This window comes from Sminthopsis crassicaudata, chromosome 1 (genome assembly GCF_048593235.1).
Source record: "Sminthopsis crassicaudata isolate SCR6 chromosome 1, ASM4859323v1, whole genome shotgun sequence".
Lineage (NCBI taxonomy): Eukaryota > Metazoa > Chordata > Mammalia > Dasyuromorphia > Dasyuridae > Sminthopsis > Sminthopsis crassicaudata.
In genome coordinates this window covers 663,793,040-663,815,382 of record NC_133617.1, presented here as the reverse complement: position 1 = coordinate 663,815,382, position 22,343 = coordinate 663,793,040, and the positions used below count along the sequence as shown (strand labels likewise).

Genomic DNA, 22,343 nt, shown 5'->3' with positions numbered 1-22,343 from the left:
TAAAATAACCCTGGGTTCTTTATAAACCTGATAATGGACTATGTATCTCACTTTCAATAATCTATCTACTAGTAATCAGGGCATTACCCTTTTTAGTAAAGTAGCTCATGAAACCCTTGACTGAGGCATAGAGGGATTTCATCCAAACACATTGACTAAATCACAGAAAAAACCCTCTGCCACTTCATAAGAGAGGGGCAGCTATTTGATGAGCTCGCATCCATTCAGTCCCCAAGGCTTTCACTTCTTCCTTCAAAATCTTTTTTCTCATCCTTTCTTTTTATTTTGTGCTGCCTCTGTAGCACACGGCCATACTGTTTCAGGAGCCTTGTTTACTCTAGTTCTTCCCCTTTTTAGCCTCTTGAGAGCCCTCTGACCAGATTAATCTTCCCAAAAATGATCTAGTCAGATTCTTCTCTTGCACAAAACTTTAATTTTCTTCCCATTATGCACAGAATAAAATCCATTAGCCTGGTAGGAATTAGGATCCTAGGAAGATACCTTAGAGGCCTTCTAATTGAGTATTTTTATTTCTTAGATAAGGAAACTTGTGGCCCAGAAAAGTTAAATGAGTTGCCCCATGGCCTGACTTATCTATGCCTTTATATCACTTTTCTCTATCTGTCTCCTTCTATTCCCCTATAAACTGTTTACCAAAGTCAGATCAGTCTTATTTGCCCCAAAGGCTCCAAATATGCCTTGTAGATTTCTGCCTTTAAACCCATGCTCTTGTTAAGTCTCTTTGTTGCACATGCTTTCCCCCTTATCTCTTAGCTCTGTCACACGGGGCAGAACCTAAGATCAAGTTAAAAATAAGTTAAAAGGGAAACAGATTTTGTCTCAAAAGCTTTCTAATGTTAGCTCTATCCCAAAATGGAATTGGTTCTTTCTGTAGGTAGGAAGTTACTGAATGTCTTCAGGCAGATCATTTGGTCTGGGATGTTATAAAAGGATATCCTGCTTCAGGTAGGAGCTAGTCTAAAATAAGGTTTTTTAAGCTGGAGTTCATGAAATCCTATGCAGATCATTCCTGATTTTCAGAGACTCTGTGAACTTAGATGGGAGAAAAAAATTACATTTTTATTTTCACTAACCTCTAATTGAAATTTGGAAATTCCTTTCATTGTGAATATAGGTTTCATTCTCCTAAAAAGGGATTCATTGGATTTATCAGCCTACTTAAGAGGGTTCATAAAATGGAAAGGTTTAAGAACCCTTTATTTCTGTCTCTCAGTTCTCTTCCAAGTTTCAAGATTCTGTTGTTCTACTTATTGATAATCACTTTTTTAAAGGTCCATTATAATTCCCATAGCCTCCATAAAGCCTTTCTAGATGACAGCTTAAAATGTTCTATCTCTTTAATGAATTCCTATAGCATACCTTGCTTAGCTCTACCTTTCCCATGGCATTTGCCACATGGTTATTTGTGTACTTGTCTTCCCAGTTAGGTTATAAGTACTTTGAAGACAAAGACCTAAACATTTCTGTAATCCTTACAGTGCTTAGAATACTTAATGAATAAATATTAAGCCATCAATAAACATTGTTGAATAAATTAAACAAACATTACGTCAACCAGAAATTTGTAGAGGCTGGAGGTAGCCCTTTAGGCCTCAGAACCTCATTTTGAGGAATAATGCTAGGGTTTTTTTTTTTGTTTTTTTTTTGTTAAGTAGATGGTTGACTTTTAAAAGAAAAAGGCCAATGTTTAATTGCTTATTTAAAGAACTTTTCTTACAAGGAAAGAACGATTGGTATTTTTAAGTGAGGGATGACTTGATTACATGCCTTGGGCAGTATATGTGCAAATAAAAAGGACCTAAATATTAGTGGTTTTAATGAGTTCTTTCCCAGGTAGGTATGCTACAATAATTGGTGGGTAGATCACAGTCTAGTTTAATTCAATAAATATTACTTGAAGATCTTTTGTGTTCAGGGCATTGAGTTAAGCACAGGTTAAAAAAAAAACAAAACAAAACTGAGTCTTATTTTGAGGATAGTACTGTTATTGTTGAAAATATTTAGAGTGGTGAGATGGAGTGTGGTTTGTAGAACAGCAAGGAAGCCAATGTCACTGGATCGAAGAGTATATCAGAGGTGGGGAGTGAGGAATGGGGTGCCATGTGTAAGAAAACTGAAAACTGAGATGGAGGGGGTAGATTTTGAAGGGTTATGAAGGCCAAATAGAGGGTTTTATATTTGATTTTGGAGATGATAGGGAGTTTATTGAATGGTTTAGGAAAAATCACCAGCAACTGATTTTTTTTTTTTTTTTTTTTTGCTGAGGCAATTGGGGTTAAGTGACTTGCCCAGGATCACACAGCTAGGAAGTGTTAAGTGTGTCAAATTTGAACTCAGCTCTTCCTGATTTCAGGGCTGGTACTCTAACCATTGTGCCACCTAGCTGCCACTTCAGCAACTGAACTCAGGATGGACTAAAGTAATGGATGGGGGAGAGACTTGTGGCTGGCCAACCAACCAGAAAGCTATTATAATAATCTGATGAGGTGATGAGGTCCTGTACCAAGTGGTAGCAGAATCAGAAGAAAGAAGAAGTGATTTTAAAAGATCTTATAAAGATAAAATCAATAGGCCTTGGCCACAGATTGAATGAGGGAAGAAATAAGTGAAGAACTGATGATGACATTTGGATAAGGGACCCTGGGTATGGGGAGCAGGAGAGTCCAACAACAATAACTAAGTTGGGGACCAGGAAGGGCTGGGGGAAAATCAAGAATTCCCTTTTGGACCAGTTGAGTCTGAGATTGTCCATTTGACATCATTGAACAGTGATCTACCAATTGTTGTTTACTTATCTGGCAAATATGTCTGTCTTCACTAGAGTTTTCAGTTTCATACTTGTAGAGGGCCAGAATTCTGGAAAGATGTACTTGAATCAAGGATAGGAGGGTACTTATAGTTAAGCACCTACTCAGTTTGTTTGCTGGGATAATGGTTCTCTAGTTAAACATATACTTAATGTGATGATGTAATCACTTTAGTTGGCATATACTTAGTATAATATGGTGATGTAATGTTCTACACTTGGCACATGCTCAGTTGCTGTAGTAATCGTACTGAGGAATTTAAGGGCTGAGAGGACTGGGAACTGAGAGTTTCCGTCACAAACCCAGAGAAGACTCCAGACTCCATCTTTGACCAGCCTCGTGGTGGCTCTCCTGCCTTCAACACTTCCCCACCTAAAGACCAAGGCCTATCCAGAGATCCCCCAGAAAGCTAGCTGGGACTTAGAGTGATTGCATCATTATATCACATTAAGTATATGTTTAACTAAAAAACTAAAGATCCCATGGATCACACTGAGTATGTGCTTAATTATAAGCACCCTGCTGTCCTTGATTTAAGTATATCTTTCCAGAGTTCCAGCCCTCTACAAATACTGATGAAAAAACTGAAGCCTTATCCAAGTTCATATAGATAAGGAAGGAAGTAGTAGGGCTTAGGTTTGAACCTGGATCCTCCTCTTTTTATTTCATTAGAGTTTAACTCTATGCAGAGCTTTCCTAAGACTTGTCACCCTTCTCTCTACCTTGCACTGCTCTTCTAGTGCAATTATATAGAAGAGTCAGGAAATAATTGGGGAAGAAAATTAAGAAATGACATGAAAATAACATTTCCTTAAATTATGATACTTATTACTTTGCTTTGCTGGACCTTAATTTCCTCTTCTGTAAAATAAAAGGAGCGGATTAGTTAACTGACCTCTTAACTTCCTCTGAAATTCTGTGATGCTTGAGCTCTATTTCATAAAATCTTATTCCTTAAGAAAGTAATCAGTTTTTTTTCTTCTAAACATAATTTTATGGGGAGGGGAGAAAATCAATTAGTAGAGATTTATTTTAAAACACATGACCACTTGTAGCCCACAACATTCAACAAATGATTTGTTAGGCACTTAACAATATTTTCTCCTTTCAATTTCCCTAGATCTTCTAAATGTAAAGTATTGCATGGCCATTGTCATGTTGACCTTGAAGCATTGTAAGATGCTCATATGAAGAAAGATTCATTTGTTTCATATACTGCAGTAATTAAGGTAGGAAAGGTTACTAACATTTTAGAATGGTTTTTGATATAGAACTGAATAATTAACTCATCTTCCTTTTGAATGATACATTAAGATTTATAAAGTACTTTGCCACAAAACAACTTCTTGAGGCCAATGGTACAAGTATTCTTATCCCCATTCAGCAAATGAGGGAATAATCAGAGGCTCACTGAGATAGGTGATTTGTTCAGGACCATACAGGCAATAACTATGTAGTAACTATCACAGTTTGAACTTGAACTCAGGTTTGTTTAATGCAAGACAAATGCTGTTTTCACAACATCAAATTATCCACAGATTAACCTCTCAACTAAAAATCAGTTAAATAGAAAAAAAAAAATTCCTAAGTATTTAAAAGTTTTTAATATACTTACAATGTCAGGGAAATTTTATTTGGATAAAAGTAGAGAATACCTGTTGTTCAGGCTTTTGTCATTTTGCTGTTACAAGATACTGAAAATAATTCTCACTGTCAAGTTGCCAACCCTTCTTGCTGCTTGACTGTATATACATTGCCCAAATGGGAATCGTTATTTCTATTCCTTATGATGCAGAGGTCTTCTTTTCTTTGGTTCCTTAGTAGTGTAATTTGACATATTTATATAACCCAGGGAGTCCTGGACCTTACCATCCTCCCAATCTCTACACTCTTAGAATTTTTGGAACTTTCCATTTTCCCCCATTTGTTGTATATTTCTGTCTCCTTTAATTAAAGTGTGAGTTCTTTGAAAGCATGGACTATTTCCATTTTTCTATTAATATTTTCTAGTCCAAAAAAAAATCTAAATAAATAATATTCTTTGCATCAATTGCTACCTAGCCTTAATCACTGAATGGGTGTGGCCTCAGCCAAAATGAGATCTATTGGTCTTATTGAAGACCTTAACTTAAAAAGGTCTCCCACTTCATCCAAGGTCATCTCTATTCCTCTTGATCTATATCTTACCATTGGATCTGGATGGCTTTGGAGGGGAAAATGAAGCAGATGACCTTGCCTAGCCCTTCCTTACTTAAATCTAATTAACTTGCATGTCATGACATCACATTTCTGATGTCATGGCCTTCTTCAAGAATGAAGAACAAACAACACTTGATATAGTGGTTCCCATATAGTAAATGCTTAATAAATGTTTTTTCATTTCACTTCTGGAACTTCTAAAAGATGACCTGAATTGCATTTAGTTTATCTGTTGCCAGGCTGATATATAACTAGGTCACTTTTGCCCTTTGAAATATCTGTGATTCTGATCTTTGATTCCCCAGGGAAATCAATAGTTCCCTAGATCACAGAAGGTCAGAGCTGAAAGTTATCTTGGGAATCATTAATCCAGCCATTTCACTTTATAAATTAGGAAATCAAGGTTTTAGGAGTTTGCATGACTTGTTGAAGGTCACATAGTTTTCCTATAGTTCTGAGACTCAGACCTAGATCTTTTCCAAGGTCAGTACTATTGCCACTGCCATAATTGTGCTCTTGTTCTCATGCTTTTAAACTCACTTAGAAATCGTCACTTCACAGATTGATTACACCCTATAGCATAAAACTGTGATTTCTGGGAGCATCTTTAATTCATTCCATCTCCACCTTCAAACACAACGATGCTTTTAGATTTTATTCTATTTCTTTTCTAAAGTGTAGTAAAAGGATAGGGGAAGGAGATAGATGATTTTCTGTTCATCTGCTTAAAATGGTGAGTATATTGGGAACCACAGCATAAGAGGGCAAGTGCTTTATGGATCTGCTCCTCACATAGATGGTAACTAGAATTTATCAAAATATCATGATGGAAAAGTATATTTATAATGCTACTGCAAATGTTTGCTGACATTTTAAAATCTGAAATTTTCTTCATAAAAGCTGATTAACTGGTTGCCATCGTTTATTGTAGCAGGTATTCTTCTCCCTCTTCATTGGGACTAGTGGTTATTTTTTAGTCATCCAGAAAAAAACATGGCAGTAGAGCAATGATTTGGAGTTAGAGGCTTTAGGTGCCTAACCTAATTCTACTTCTTGCCACCTCTGTGATATAAAAATAAGGAGTGTTGGCTTAGAATACCCTTTAAAGGGCCCTTCAAGTTCTATTGATGTTGATTGTGTGAACTAGAGCCATTATGGTACTCCTGTGCTGCTGAGATTTTGTCCATTGCTTAGTTCCCTGCACTATGCTGTTTTTATGTCCTAGCTCTGATGGCAGACTTCCCAGTGATATTCCCAAAGAAGGCCTGGGATAGTCTTAATGCCAATGAACACCTAAAATGCAAACATTAAATTATGAAGTCCTGCATATTAGGGCTTGGTTCCCTGGATTTCAGCTTTTATGTTCAGTGCAACAAGTATTTATTCAACAACTTACATTTGGTCCTATGCTAGTATACTTAAGAGTACAAGTATAAGAAGTGGACTTTGCCCTCAAAGACCATATCCTGTGGTTTGGATGAGCTTGCACCAGTATTGGTTCAAAAATTCTGGTTAAAGATTGTATAGCCTGCACTTTGAAGCCCTACTGATTTTTATTTATTTTTTTGGAGGGACAAGGGAATGGTGAGTTTCTATAAGTTGTTGTTGTTTTTTTTTTTTTTTTTTTTTTTAATGTTTGATTATATGCATAATTTGTTTCCCCATTTAGATCAAAAGCATTGTGCAATATCAAAATTGTGTTTCTGTTAATATTGTCATTCCTCAATCCAAGTATCCAGGGCTTTGTGTATACTATATGCTTAATCTCTTCAGCTAATGTACTAGAATATGCCCTCTTTCAGAAGGCATCAGTCTTTCCTTAGCTCAGGGTTCTCTGTTATGATTGTTTTGACAGTTCACCCTTGGGTGTCATTTTTTTTTTTTTTTATAGCTTTTTATTGACAGAACATATGCATGGGTAATTTAAAAAATTTTTTTTTATTAATTTATATAATTATAACATTTTCTTTGACAGTAGATATTCATAGGTAATTTTTTTTTTAACAACATTATCCGTTGTACTCCCTTCTGTTCCAAATTTTTCCCCTCCTTCCCTCCACCCCCTCCCCTAGAAGGCAAGCATTCCCATACATATTAAATATTTTATAGTATGTCCTAGGTACAGTATATATGTGCAGAACCGAATTTTGTTGTTGTTGTTGTTGCAAAGGAAGAATTGTATTCAGAAGCTAAAAATAATCTGGGAAGAAAAACAAAACAAAACAAAACAGTGCTCACAGTTTATACTCATTTCCCAGTGTTTCTTTTCTGGATGTAGCTGATTCTGTCCATCATTGATCAATTGGAATTGGATTAGCTCTTCTCTATGTTGAAGATATCCACTTCCATCAGAATACATCCTCATACAGTATCATTGTTGAAGTGTATAATGATCCCCTAGTTCTGCTCGTTTCACTCAGCATCAGTTGATGTAAATCTCTCCAAGCCTCTCTGTATTCCTCCTGTTGGTCATTTCTTACAGAACAATAATATTCCATAATATTCATATACCATAATTTACCCAACCATTCTCCAATTGATGGACATCCATTCATTTTCCAGTTTCTAGCTACTATGAAAAGGGCTGCCACAAACATTTTGGCACATACAGGTCCCTTTCCCTTCTTTAGTATTTCCTTGGGATATAAGCCCAATAGCAGCACTGCTGGGTCAAAGGGTATGCACATTTTGATAACTTTTTGGGCATAATTCCAGATTGCTCTCCAGAATGGTTGGATTCTTTCACAACTCCACCAACAATGTATTAGTGTCCCAATTTTCCCACATCCCCTCCAACATTCATCATTATTTGTTCCTGTCATCTTAGCCAATCTGACAGGTGTGTAATGATATCTCAGAGTTGTCTTAATTTGCATTTCTCTGATCAATAGTGATTTGGAACACTTTCATATGAGTGGAAATAGTTTCAATTTCATCATCTGAAAATTGTCTGTTCATATCCTTTGACCATTTATCAATTGGAGAATGGCTTAATTTCTTATAAATTAAAGTCACTTCTCTGTATATTTTGGAGATGAGGCCTTTATCAGAACCTTTAACTGTAAAAATGTTTTCCCAATTTGTTACTTCCCTTCTAATCTTGTTTGCATTAGTTTTGCTTGTGCAGAAACTTTTTAATTTGGTGTAATCAAAATGTTCTATTTTGTGATCAATAATGGTCTCTAGTTCTCCCTTGGACACAAACTCCTTCCTCCTCCACAAGTCTGAGAGGTGGACTATCCCTGCATGGGTAATTTTTGCAACATTGTCCCTTGCATTCATTTCTGTTCCAGCTTTTCCCTTCCTTCCCTCCACCCCCTCCCCTAGGTAGCAGGCAATCCCATTCATGTTAAACATGTTAAAGTATATCTTAGATACAATTTATGTGTGCAGATTGTACAGTTTTTTGGTTGCACAAGAAAAATTGGATTCAGAAGGTAAAAATAACCTGGGAAGGAAAACAAAAATGCAAGTAGTCCACATTCATTTCCCAGTGTTCCTTCTCTGGGTATAGCTGATTCTGTCCATCATTGATCAATTGGAACTGAATTAGATCTTCTCTTTGTCTAAGATATCCACTTCCATCAGAATACATCCTCATACAGTGTTGTTATTGAAGTGTATAATGATCTCCTAGTTCTTCTCATTTCACTCAGCATCAGTTCATGTAAGTCTCTCCAGGCCTCTCTGAAATCATCTCACTGGTCATTTCTTATAGAACAATAATATTCCATAACATTGATATACCACAATTTACCCAACCATTCTCCAGCTGATGGGCATCCACTCAATTTCCAGTTTCTGGCCACTACAAAGAAGGATGCCACAAACATTTTGCACATACAGGTCCCTTTCCCTTCTTTAAGATCTCTTTGGGATATAAGCCCAGTAGTAACACTGCTGGATCAAAGGATATGCACAGTTTGATAACTTTTTGGGCATAATTCCAAATTGCTCTCCAGAATGGCTGGTGTGTTCACAATTCCACCAATAATGTATCAGTGTCCCAGTTTTCCCACATCCCCTCCAACATTAGTCACTATTTTTTCCTGACAACTTAGCCAATCTGACAGGTATGTAGTGGTATCTCAGAGTTGTCTTAATTTGCATTTCTCTGATCAATAATGATTTGGAACACTCTTTCATATGAGTAGAAATAATTTCAATTTCTTCATCTGAAAATTGTTCATATCCTTTGACTATTTATCAATTGGAGAATGGCTTGATTTCTTATAGATTAGAGTCAGTTCTCTATATATTTTGGAAATGAGGCCTTTATCAGAATCTTTAACTGTAAAAATGTCTTCCCAGTTTAATGCCTCCTTGGGTGTCATGTTAAGGAACATACCAGAGACTGGATTAAAAAGAAGTGGAGATCACTCAGCCAAGCAGGACAAAACTTGAACTCCAATTCTTGGGAAAATATCATAGTGCAGCAGTTTTTTTTAACAGGACAATAGTTGAAATAAGTATCAGTTTTCAGTGGTGATTCAGGGCAGTCAGTCAAGCAAGCTTTCATCATATTAGTACTGACTGTGACATGCATGTGCAACTGGTAATAAGAGGGAGAAAACCAACAGTCCCTCTTCTCAAGATGTCACATCCCCAGGCTACCAGAATGCCTGCTGCTTCTTTCAACTTTTGCTTATCATTTGCATGGTGTAGTTGGTTAAAAGGATTTGTTGTATTGAACGAAATTACTAAATGCAATGATGGTGATATTGGCTCACATTCCTGTCACTTCAGGACTTAGCCAGTACCCCCTATAACAACTTTGTGAAATGAGTGATGGAAAAAACATTCCCATTATACTAAAGTAGTGAGGTTCAGAGAATTAAGGTCCACAGTTGACAACTTGCAAAGCTCGGACTCAAACTCAGGTACCATTTCCCTCTCAATCTAGTGCTGTTACTACCAGATCAGGCTATTAAACAGACTCTTACAGTCAGCCTCAAGGCACATGAAGCGGGCGCATTTGCTGAACCTGCCTTCTGGCAGTTCTGGGCAAATTTCCTTTGCCTATCAATTGCAAGTTCAAGACCAGCATAGTTTGAAGGTACCAGAAGTTCAAGAGATAGGGCCATTGTTCCATGGCAACAAAAAAGGGATAGCAGAGAATAGAGATAGTGTAGGTGATGTCAGCATATTTATCAAGAATCTGTTTATGTTTGTGATGCTGCAGAGTGCAATGGGAGATCCAAAAATGAGTCCAATACACATCCTTGCTATCACAGAGCTTGCCGCAGTGTGGGCAGAGGTAACCTATCAATGGAAGTGGGGGCAGCTGGCTGGTACAGTGCTGGATGGATGTGGATAGAGTGCTGAGGCTAGAGTCAGTCATCTTCAAGTCTGAATTCAAGTTCTGGCCTCAGAGATTTACTGATGGTGAGATCCTGGGCAAGTCACCTCAATTTTCTCATCTGTAAAAGGAACTGGAGAAGGAAATGGCAGATCACCCCAGGATTTTTGCCAGTTGAGATCACGAAGAGGTGGACACAGCTGAAACAACTGCATGACAACAAGACAGTCAAACTTAGATATGAAAACAACTGGAATAGAGGGCAGCAAGCTAACATCATGGAAGAGATGATATTTGAAACTGGGCCTTTTGGATGAGGAGGAATCAGATAGGTGGAGCTTTGGGGCAAACACCATCACAGATAGAGGAAATGTAACATAAACCAAGACACAGGCAAGAAACCAATGGCTGTTTTAGGGAACAAGTAGTTGAAGCAGAGATTGAAACTAAGAGCAGGCTTGGGAGGGGGAGTGACTAGAAGCAGAGCCCAGGATAAGCAAATGTGTTTCTAGCAATGGCACACCAGGAAAGAGCAATGATTAGGTTCCACTCAAGTGAAATTGTCCTCCTTGTCCTGCTTTCAAAAATCCTTGCTGAGTGTGAGCATCAGTTGAAGCAGAGCTGATTTCCCAATGCTGGGTGCCAGAGCAGTTGCTTATGGAAGAAGAGCTAAGCTGCTCTGTCAGTTGCCAGTCATATTGGCTTAGGAGTCATTTGTTTTCCTGGCAAGGGCAAATGTAAGTTTTGGTCTCCACACTTAGTTATTTTTTTATTTCTTCCACTGGTGGTAATGACTCTTATGCAGGGATGTTGATGCTTAGCCATGAAAATATCTTGTGTTGCCATTGCATTTCCTGTGTTTCCTTTTGAATTATTTTCCCATTCCTTCTAAAAGATGCTGACCTACTTTTTTTTTTAGCCCTTTAACTTAAGTTTCAGTTTCAAGCAGCTCATTGTTTTCAGAGAATTTTCTATGTCTGAGTCAGTTCCTTCAGTTAGCTTTATTCATTGCACATTTGTTGTTCAGTCTTCAGTTGTGTCTGACTTTTCATGATCCTGTGGACTATAGTGTGCTAATATTGTCTATGGAGTTTTCTTTCTTCCTTTCTTGATTTTTTTAAAGCTTTTTATTTTCAAAATATAGGCATAGTTAGTTTTCAACATTCACCCTTGCAAAGCCTTATGTTCCAAATTTTTTCTCCTTCCCTTCCTCCAACTCCCTTCCCTAGATGGTAAATAATACATTATGTGTTAAACATGTGTAATTCTTCTATACATATTTCCATAGTTATGCTGCACAAGAAAAATCAAATCAAAAAGGAAAAAAAAATGTGAAAGAAAACTAAGTGCAAGCAAACAACAACAAAAAAAGTAAAAATACTATGTTGTGATCCATACTTCATCCCCATAGTCATCTCTCTGGGTGCAGATGGCTCTCTTCATCACAAGACCATTGGAACTGACCTGAATCATCTCACTGTTGAAAAAAGCCACATCTGTCAGAATTGACCATTGTATAATCTTGTTGTTGCTTTGTACAGTGTTCTCCTGGTTCTGCTCACTTCACTTAATATCAATTCATGTAAGTATCTCCAGGCCTCTTTGAAGTCATCCTGCTAATCATTTCTTATAGAATAATAATATTCCATTACATTCATATACCGTAACTTATTCAGTCATTCTCCAGCTGATAGGCATCCACTAAGTTTCTAGTTCCTTGCTACGAAACAAAGGGCTGCTACAAACGTTTTTGTACATGTAGGTCCTTTTCACTTTTTTATGATCACTTTGGGGCACAGACTCAGTAGAGACACTTCTGGATCAGAAGGTGTACACAGTTTGATAGCCTTTGGCATTGCTCTCCAGAATGGTTGGATCAGTTCACAACTCCACCAACAATGTTTTAGTGTCCCAGTTTTCTTACATCCCCTCCAACATTCATCATTATCTTTTTCTGTCATTTTAGTCAATCTGAGAGGTATGTATTGGTACCTCAGAGTTGTCTTAATTTTCATTTCTCTAATTAATAGTGATTTAGAGCATTTTTCATGTGACTGGAAATGATTTTAATTTTTTTCATTTGAAAATTGTCTGTTCATATCCTTTGCCCATTTATCAAGTGGAGAATGGCTTGAATTTTTATAAATTTAAGTCCATTCTCGATATATTTTAAAAATGAGGCCTTTATCAGAACCCTTGAATATGAAAACTTTCCCCCAATTTATTGCTTCCCTTCTAATCTTATCTGCATTGGGTTTTTTGTATAAAAAACCTTTTAATTTAATTTAATCAAAATTATCCATTTTGTATTCCATAATATACTCTAGTTTATCTTTGGCCACAAATCCCTTCCTTCTCCACAGATCTGAGAGGTAGACTCTCCTTTGTTTAATTTACTTATGGTATCACTCTTTATGTTTAGATAATTAACTCATTTCAACCTTATCTTGGTATAAGGGTTGGTTGTGCGTCAATGCCTAGTTTCTACCATCCCAATTTCCAATTTTCCCAGCAATTTTTGTCAGAGTGAATTTTTTTTTAATTATTATATATATGCTTTTTATTTACAAGTTATATGCATGGGTAATTTTTCAACATTGACAATTACAAAACCTTTTGTTCTAATTTTTCCTCTCCTTCCCCTAGATGGCAGGTTGATCAATACATGTTAAATATGTTAAAGTATACGTTAAATACAATATATGTATACATGTCCATACAGTTATTTTACTATACAAAAAGAATCAACAAAGAGTGAATTCTTATTTCAGGGTTATCAAGGTTTATCAAGCACTACATTATTATAGTCATTGATTATTTTGTCCTGTGAACCTAATCCATTCCAGTGATTAACTGTTTCTTAATCAGTTCTAAATGGTTTTGATGAGTGCAGCTTTATGATAAAGTTTTGGATCTGGTATTGTTAGGCCACCTTCATTTGCATTTTTTAAATTCCCTTGAAATTCTTGATCTTTTGTTCTTCCAGGTGAACTTTGTTATTATTTTTTCTAACTGTGTAAAATCATTTCTTGGTAGTTTGATTGGTATGGCACTGAATAAGTAGATTAATTGAGGTAGAATTGTCATTTTTATTATATTAGCTCAGCCTACTCATGAGTACTTGATATTCTTCCAATTGATTACATCTGACTTTGTGTGGAAATATATAATTATGTTCATATAGTTCCTGACTTGCCTTGCCAAGTAGACTCTGAACTATTTTTATATTTACAATTATTTTAAATGGAATTTCCTTTTGTATCTTTTGCTTGCTATACTTTGTTGATAACATATAGAAATGTTGATGATTTATTTTGTATCCTGCAACTTTGCTAAAGTTTTGAATTATTTTAGTAGTTTTTTAATGGATTCTATAGGATTCCTACCATCATACCATCATATCATCTGCAAAGAGTGATAATTTGGTTTCCTCATTCATTACCTACTCTTAATTCTTTTGATTTCTTTTTCTTCTCTTATTGCTAAAGGTAACATTTCTAATACAGTATTGAATAGTAATAGTGATAGTGGGTCATCTTTTTTCACCCCTGATCTTATTGGGAATGGTTCTACTTTATCCCCATTACATATGATGCTTGTTGATGGTTTTAAATAGATGCTATTGATCATTTTAAAGAAAACTCCATTTATTCCTGTACTCTTTAGTGTTTTTAATAGGAGGTGTTGGGTTTTGTCAAATGCTTTTTCTACATTTATTGAGATAATCATATTATTTGTTAGTTTGGTTATTGATATAGTGAATTTTGCTAATAGTTTTCCTAATATTGCACCAGCCCTGCATTCTTGATATAAATCTACTTGGTCATGGTGTATTATTCTGATGATAACTTGCTGTAATCTCTTTGCTAATATTTAAGATTTTTGCATCAATATTCATTAGGGAAATTGGTCTGTAATTTTCTTTCTTTGTTTTGACCCTATCTAGTTTAGGTATCAGCACCATATCTATATCATAAAAGGAACTTGGTAAGACTCCTTCTTTCCCTATTTTTCCAATAGTTGCATAGTATTTGAATTAATTGTTCTTTAAATGTTTGGTAGAATTCACATACATAATGAGTGTGAACCACTACATAGCATTTCCAATCCTTCTGTTTTTGCCCACTTGCATTTTTGATTAATTTTACATTTAATTTTACATTATTTCAAAGTCTGATTCTTCTTGTGCAGCTAAATAACTATGGATATGTATACATATATTGTAGTTAACATATACTTTAACATATTTAATATGTATTGGTCTACTTGCCATTTGGAAGAGGGGGGAGGGGGAAGGAGGGGAAAGGTTGGAACAGAAGGTATTGCAAGGGTCAATGCTGAAAAATTACCCATGTATATATCTTGTAAATAAATACAAGATTATATTATTATATATTAATATATTACATTATAATATATTATATTTAACATATATAATATATATTTGCATTTACATATATTTATATATGATTTTATTTTATTTAATTATATTAGTAATTATAATATTAATTATATTAATAATATTTATTAAATATATATATATTTAAATTCACATCCATTTGGCCCTAGAGATTTTTTCTTAGGGAGTTGATTAATAGCTTTTTAAATTTCTTTTTGTAAAATGGGACTATTTAAATAATTTATTTTCTCTTCTGTTAATCTGGGCAATCAATATTTTTATAAGTTTTCATCTATTTCATTTAGATTATTGTTTTTATTGGCATACAGTTAGGCAAAATAGCTCCTAAATATTGCTCTGATTTCCTCTTCATTGATGGAAAGTTCACCCTTTTTTATTTTTGATACTAACAATTTGATTTTCTTTCCTTTTTCTAATTGAATTAACTAAAGATTTTATCTATTTTGATGGTTCCCCCCCTCCCCCCCGCCAAGAACATGTGTGCTAAGCGTACATGGTAAAGGAACAGACAAATATTTATTAGGTATCTATGTGCAATGCATACATTGGAAAGGCTAGATGGCTCAGGGGATAGGATGCTGGCCTAGAGATAAGAAGATTTGAGTGCAAATACAGCCTCCTATACTTACTAGCTGTGTAAGCCTGGGCAAGTCACTTAATGTATTTGCTTCAATCCACTGGAGAAGAAAATAGCAAATTACTCCAGATCTCTGGCAGGGAAATCCCATGGACCATACTTTAGGAAGGGGCAGATCCAAGATGGTGGAACGTAGACATATCTTTGTCTGAGCCTTTCCTGGCTTCCCTCAGATCAGCACCAAATCAAGCCTGTGAATTGATTTTTTAGTGAAAGAACTCACAACTATTTGAAGTGTAACAAACTTCCAGCAGAAGATACTTTGGAACAACTTTAGAAAAGTTCTATTTCAGTCAGGCACAGGAGGAAAAAAAGGAAAGGTCAACCAAGGTATATTGTTAGGTTGATAATGTTTTTCTAGAATTTAGGCATTGAGTTGAATCTGAAAGGAAGTTGTAGCTTTGGCTGAGTTTAAATGAGAGAAAGGTATGGACTCCTACATTTTTTTTTTTTCTTGATTGCCTTTTTTACTTGCTTATGCTGCTCATGGCAGTACAAATGTAGCAATTCCAATGCCACTGCTTCATTTTATTAAGATAGTAGAGGTCATTCCCAACATTGTCAGGGGTAGAGATGCTCATTTGAAAGTCATCAGTCAAGAGTTAAAGTGGAAATGGACAAGCTTCTAGAATGATTGAATGTAGACAAAGATAAGTAGGGGACTTTAGGAAAAAAGCTTTCAGGTAGGTGAGAGGAAAAAAAGCCAGGAAAGAATCAGGGAAATGGGATCTTGGAACTTGATAATAGTGAGGAAATCGAGGGGGGAAGTACTGACGAGGGATTGTAGAAGAAATGAGATTGAAGAGCTGTAGGAGGGGAGGCTTTCAAAAAAGGAAGGAAGGAAGGAAGCATTTGCTAAGCATGTGTTAAATACTGAGGATACAAATTGTAAAGTAAGATAATCTCTCTCTCAGGGATCTCATATTGTAATTGAGAAGACAACTCATAAAGAAGGTCTCATCCACAAATGGAAAAGTACCATGGGCCTTAGGGTGCAGTGACAAAGCAAATAATAGTATCATTTCCATGGACAAAATGGCATCAATTTCTCTGAGACTGAACCATTTGATTTAGTCAAAGACTTTGATTAAGAACTTTCCTTTCTGATTCTTGGGTTGCCAGGCCCCCTCTTTACAGGATAATGGCAGAGGATTCTGAGCTATAAGCTTTGCTATTCCTAAAGGACTGTGTCTTTATGGGCTTGTTTGGGTGTGCTTTAGTATAGATTCGTGCAGGAGGTAAAAAAAAAGGTTGAGGAGGAAAAAGAGAAGATCTTCAGGAATTTCAGGATTTATGAGAAAGTTTGGAATTTCTTCAGTGAGAGATGAATGTTAGGTATAGTTTTGTAATTGAGAAATATAAACTTGAAGTAGCCAGATCTACTTAATAATGGCATTTTTCCCCAGCAGTTCTCTTTAACTCTCTTTGTGTAAAAGTGAAGAATTGTTTCTTATATTTGATTTCAGGAAAGGTGAAAATCTGGGGGTTTATATAACTTACATCTTATGTAGTTTATATAATCTTACATCTGAGATGTAAGAGTTCAGCAGAGGTAACATTTGAGCATTTGTCTTAATAGTTTTTTTTCCAGACAGGTAACTTTGCATAAGGCTTCACTCTGCTTAGCAGTTACAAAGCAGGTATAATGCATTGACTGGCTTTAAAGGTTTTTCAGAAATTAAGAGGAAAAGTTTGAGTATGCCTTAGTTTTTAAAGCTTGGTTTATGCTAAACCAGCAGCTCACGTCTGAGTCTAGGGAGTCATTTGCACAGACTAGAAAATTTTTCTTGGCAAGTACATGTGGTAGAGTTCTGGAAGATGATCTGGATGAAGTTTGAATCCTTGCTTTCCCAGTTGTGACTTGTATGATCTACACCAGTCATTAACCTATGGGCCCTAGGTTCCTGTTTTTTTAGGCCTCTTATAAAATCAGGCATTTGGGCCAGTTGGCCTCCAGGATCCCTTCTACCTCTAAATCTGTGATTCTGTGAATTGATCCAATAATGAACACTGCTTTAAAATTTTTGAGAGGATTCTAGGACTGACTTTATAGTTTAATTTTCAATATATTTCTGGTCTTAAGAGGAAAGATTAAAGGAGGTATAGTGTTTTCAATGAAGATATTGTACACAGAGGATTAAAAATAATTGTTTTCTCTCACTACCAAGAAAAATAGGAATTGAACTTAAATTGCATGAAAGTTGCAGTGGTTTCATCTAAAGACCTTTTTGATTATAAGTAATTGAGTATTATAATACGTACCATGAGATATCTATCCTTGTAAATGTTTATAAATAGGATAAACAATTATCTGTGTTGGCTGACTTAGATAGAGCTATATTTAAAACGGATTGGACCAAATAGATAACTGCCTTTTTGAGAATTTTTCAGGCATAGAGTTGCCACCCTAAGAGAGACAATGTGGTACAGTGGAAAGATAGCTGGATTTGGAATGAAGGGGCTTGATTTAAAATCCTAATGTTGCCACTTACTAGCAGGGCAATAATGGGCAAAGTTACTGGTCTTCAATTTTAGTTCCTTTCTGCAAAACTTCCCTTCCTTACTGGATTACTAAGAAGGAAAGTCCTTTGTCAGCCTTAAGGCTTTGGATGTTGCAACATTCTTGGGTTTAATGCCATGGGCCATTTTTTCCCCTCCAGGTCATTTCCTTCTCCTTGAATTCATCCCAGAATTTCTGAGCAACCTTGTGATAGCTTGTCACATCTCTTGTGAGAATTATTGAGAATATCCTGATTCTTCCCCTTATTTTTATACTTTGTCCCCCTATACATACTTGCATAGCAAAATAATAGATTTGAAAACTTGGCATATTAAACTAGTTATTAAATATAGTGAACTCTGTGACCTACATATTAGAGGCCATTCTCTGCTTTATTTCTTACCTAGCCTTAACTCTGATTGGATCTTGCCTCAATCAAACTGTTAAAAGATCTAAGCTTAAAAGGCCAGGGTTTCTCCAATGCATCCAGCCCAATCTCCAGCCATCCTAATCTCTCTCTGGCCACTGGACCCAGATAAAAAGAAAAAGTGAAGCAGATACCCTTGCCCAGCCCTCCCTTACTTCAGTCCAAATTACCTGCATGTCACAGCATCAGCTTCCTGATGTCTTGTTCCTCTTTGAGAAGGAGGGAGAAACAACAAGGTACTGAAATTGAGGTTATAGAGGAGAGGAGCCGACTGACATTCAAAAGGTGACAGAGATGTTCAGAAAGGAAAGGGGACAAAATTTGATAGTGAGCCAAATGTCAGAGGAAGTTGGGAGTAACTGAGATTTCTTAATTGGGGAGTGGGTGATATCAAGGCATTACTCATTGTGATAGGGAAAGCAGGGAAAAGGGAGTGGATGAAGAAGGGAGAAAATGGTGCTGTTTTAACACTTTAAGTTTGATGCTTTCTGTGCTGTATGTTGCAGGTGGGTGGCTCAGTGGATAGAGTACTGGACCTGGAGTCATGAAGTCATGAGGCCTTGAGTTCAAATATGGTCTCAGGCACCTACTAATTTGGAACCCTAAGCAAGTCATTTAACCCTGTTTGTCTCAGTTTCCTCATCTATAAAATGATTTGAGAAGGAAATGGCAAACTGCTCTAGTATCTCTGTCAAGAAAACCCCAAATGGGATCACAATGAACAATAAGGTATATCTGATTCTATTTGAACAGAATAGTCATCACCAGCGCCAAAATTTTTATGAATAAATAACTAAATGAAGTTTAAATAATCAACTTTGGAACTTATTATATGAAGCATTTTTAGATCTGCTAAGTCTACCATAAAATATGAGCTTTTTGATGATAGGGACTATTTTGTTTCTGTTTTTGTATTTTAGTGCTAAACACAATGCCTTTTGCATATAATAGGTGCTCACTAAATGAATGGGAAATTGAACTAAACTTTAGTTTTAGCAATTTAGGAATCTTCAATTAAAGTACATTCTCCTCTCTGAAGTCTTCCTCGATCTCTATTGTCAATAAAAATCTTTCCCCCCTTGGAATTCACATTGTACTTTGTTTATACCTCTATAATTCTCTTTATATTATTATGTTTTTCTTTTAAATTGAAGATAGAAAAAAATTATTTTACTTAAACTAGCAGCACCAAGGACAGTGGTATGTACTCACCAAGCTTTAACAGTCACATTATTCAGTCAAATTACATTGAATTAATTTCCTTAGAGAGCTGGCCACAGAATCAGGAAGACCTGAATTCAGGTTCTGCCTCTGATACATACTAGTTTGGTTATCCTGGACAAGTCACTTAATTTGTCAATGGGCTAGACAATTTTTTAAGACGGTCAATTACAAATAAAGTGATGACCTACATTGGTAGAAGGGTTTTCCTCATCAAATAAATCACACATATCCATCCATATTCCCATTATTAAGGAAATTACAGTGGATTTCAGCTTGAGCTGTTTCAGTATACTAGAAATAAAGTTAAGGTAGACTACTTTATGAAGAACTCTGGGAAATATAATCTAAAAATTCTTTATGGAAGTCAAATCTGGCTACCTACCAGATCATTCTCATATCAGGCTTTTCTTTCAGTTCTAATCCTGAGATCAGCTTATCCTAAAATATTGGCTATCCAGTATTACAGTTTCCTGTAGACAAAAGACATCTCTATGTAACCCCACCTCTAACATTTCTGTTCTGAGAAGGCTTCATTGTTCTCCAAAGCTAATTGAAGAACAGAGAAGGGGGAGGAGAGAGAGAAGCATTGTGTAACCTATTGTGAAGAATAAAAAGACAAATGGAGGTGGTAAGGCTGATTAGAGTGCCATTTATAGCCTGAATAAAAAATGCCTTCTCTGCCAACCGAGATTGTTTGGCTGTAAATAATGAAAATCATTTCATTTAAGACAGTAATTTATCCCACAGTTGGACTCTTTTGAGATGCTCCCTCTTTCTAATTCTGAAAATGTTGAAGGTTCATATTAGTACAGCAGGAAAGTTAGGAAATACCAAAGAGGACAGCCCAGTATGACTGGCAGAGGGTTCCTGATAACCCACTTAAGAGAAATTTCCCTGTCACTTAAATTTTTTTTTGTTGTTGTTATCACCCCAGGTTTTTTTGGTTTTTTTTTTTTTTTTCTTTATTATTTTGATAATAACTTTTACTTTCAAAATACATGCAAAGATAGTTTTCAACATTTCATCCTCCCTTGTGTTCCAAATTTTTCTCCCTCATCTTCCTCCCCATCCCCTAGACAACAAGTAATCTGATATAGGTTAAACGTGTAGTTCTTCTAAACATATTTTTACATTTAGCATGAATAGATGAATACTTATAAATACATTTAGCATGCTGCACAGGAGAAATCAGATCAAAAAGGGAAAAAAATGAAAAAGAAAAAAAAAGCAAAATCCTCTTTCTGGACACAGCCCAGTATTTTAGAAGTCTTGGGCAAGAGTAGTCTCTTTTTTCCAAATTTGATGACCTTAATCTTAGTGATTGTGCATTTCATCTCCCTAAGCCTCAGTTTCCTGATCCATAGAATGCAGTTCATGCCAGCAATCTGCCTATCTCCCAATCTTGCTGTAGGGGCCAGATAATAAGAGCTCAGGTTTATGTAATGATTTATTATTTTAAAATCTTTTTCTTCATAATTCTCCTTAAGAAGCAGGCAGGACAAACATCATTGTGATCTATTTGATAAGCAAATGGAGACTTAGAGAGGAAAATGACTTTGCTAAGGGCCGGTGACTAGTGGAAAGTAGCAGTGGTAATGGTGATAATCCAACCTTCTGACTTGATGTCAAATATTCTTTGTTGTTCCATATTTGAGGTATTATTACAGATGTTAAGTAGGGATGTTATTTACATGATACAAAGTGACAGGGACAGAACCTCTTTTTATATGGTAACATGTTTTATGGCTAAATCCATTGTCTTAAATTATTATTATTATTATTATTATTAAATTGTTAATTTTATATGATATTTATATTTTTATATGATATTTATATTATATTTAATTAATTTAATAATAAATAATGATAGAATTACTATTTTAAAAAATAAATGCACTATACTGTCCATTATATGAGCTGCTTTAGAACTAAGATCTTTGTAAGTTAACATTTTTTAGCACCTTTATCCCTTAGATCTTTCCAGTGTAACAAGCCTCATTCTAGTCACCTGAACAATGAGAACGTCCATAGGGTATTGTCTTTATGCTTCCTATCCTGGAAGAAATCATATATCTTTTGTCAAAATTTCTTGCTAGGTCTTTCTTTTGATCCCTTCAGGACCATAACCTAATGCTCTTTCCCACCCTTATTCTTTAGGCTATTGCTGATCTTAGTTGGAGGCTATAGAAATAGAAGGACCCCATCACCCCATCAGGAAAGCAGCACAGAAATGAGTAGCAACCACCACCCTACCTGAGTGTATATAAGAGGTCAGATCCATCATGGCTAAGACTATTAGTCTGATTTTGTCACTCTCTATTGTTCCACTCAGCAAACTGAAGGCTTGGCAAGTATCCTATATAAATATATAAACTTTATAACAACTAAAAGAAATATTGGACATTGACAGGTATATACCCTGGTATATAATAATATACCAGATAATCAGGGTTTGTTTAGTAGTTGTTTTTTAAATTCTAAGAAAAAATAGGTATGCTTCAGTAGCAACAACAAGAAATGCTGAATGAATAATCTAACCTAAAAATGAAAAATCTATATCAAAATGGTTGGATACTCAAAAAAGATGAATGTAGTTAAGAGAGATTGATCTCTCTTGCCTCTAAAATGTCTAAATAACTTTAAAAATTAATTCATAACACACTCTTAAATAATAATTCTATAAGGAGAAAACTTAAAGCTATAGAGAAAACTTTTCAGATTTAAGATGAACATGTATAAAAGACTGAGGGAAGGACACATATCAAAGGACAAATATAAAATATCGGTATGAACCTAAGAGAATTGTGTT

General features: G+C 35.6%; 1 protein-coding gene across 4 annotated transcripts in view; it reads left to right on the top strand.

Moving 5' to 3' along the window:
* KLHL18 (kelch like family member 18) overlaps positions 1 to 22,343 on the top strand; it is a 77,926-nt gene that overhangs the window by 11,468 nt on the left and 44,115 nt on the right. Inside the window, exon 2 of one of the 4 annotated variants that reach the window (XM_074311489.1) lies at positions 18,817 to 19,039. The exons of 2 other annotated variants lie outside the window; for them this stretch is intronic. In XM_074311489.1, coding sequence (XP_074167590.1) covers positions 18,977 to 19,039 — 63 coding nt within the window. In that variant the 5' untranslated portion in view covers positions 18,817 to 18,976. Of the gene's footprint in view, positions 1 to 3,252; positions 4,058 to 18,816; positions 19,040 to 22,343 lie in introns of those variants that run through there. One more of the 4 variants, XM_074311575.1, reaches the window with a different exon arrangement.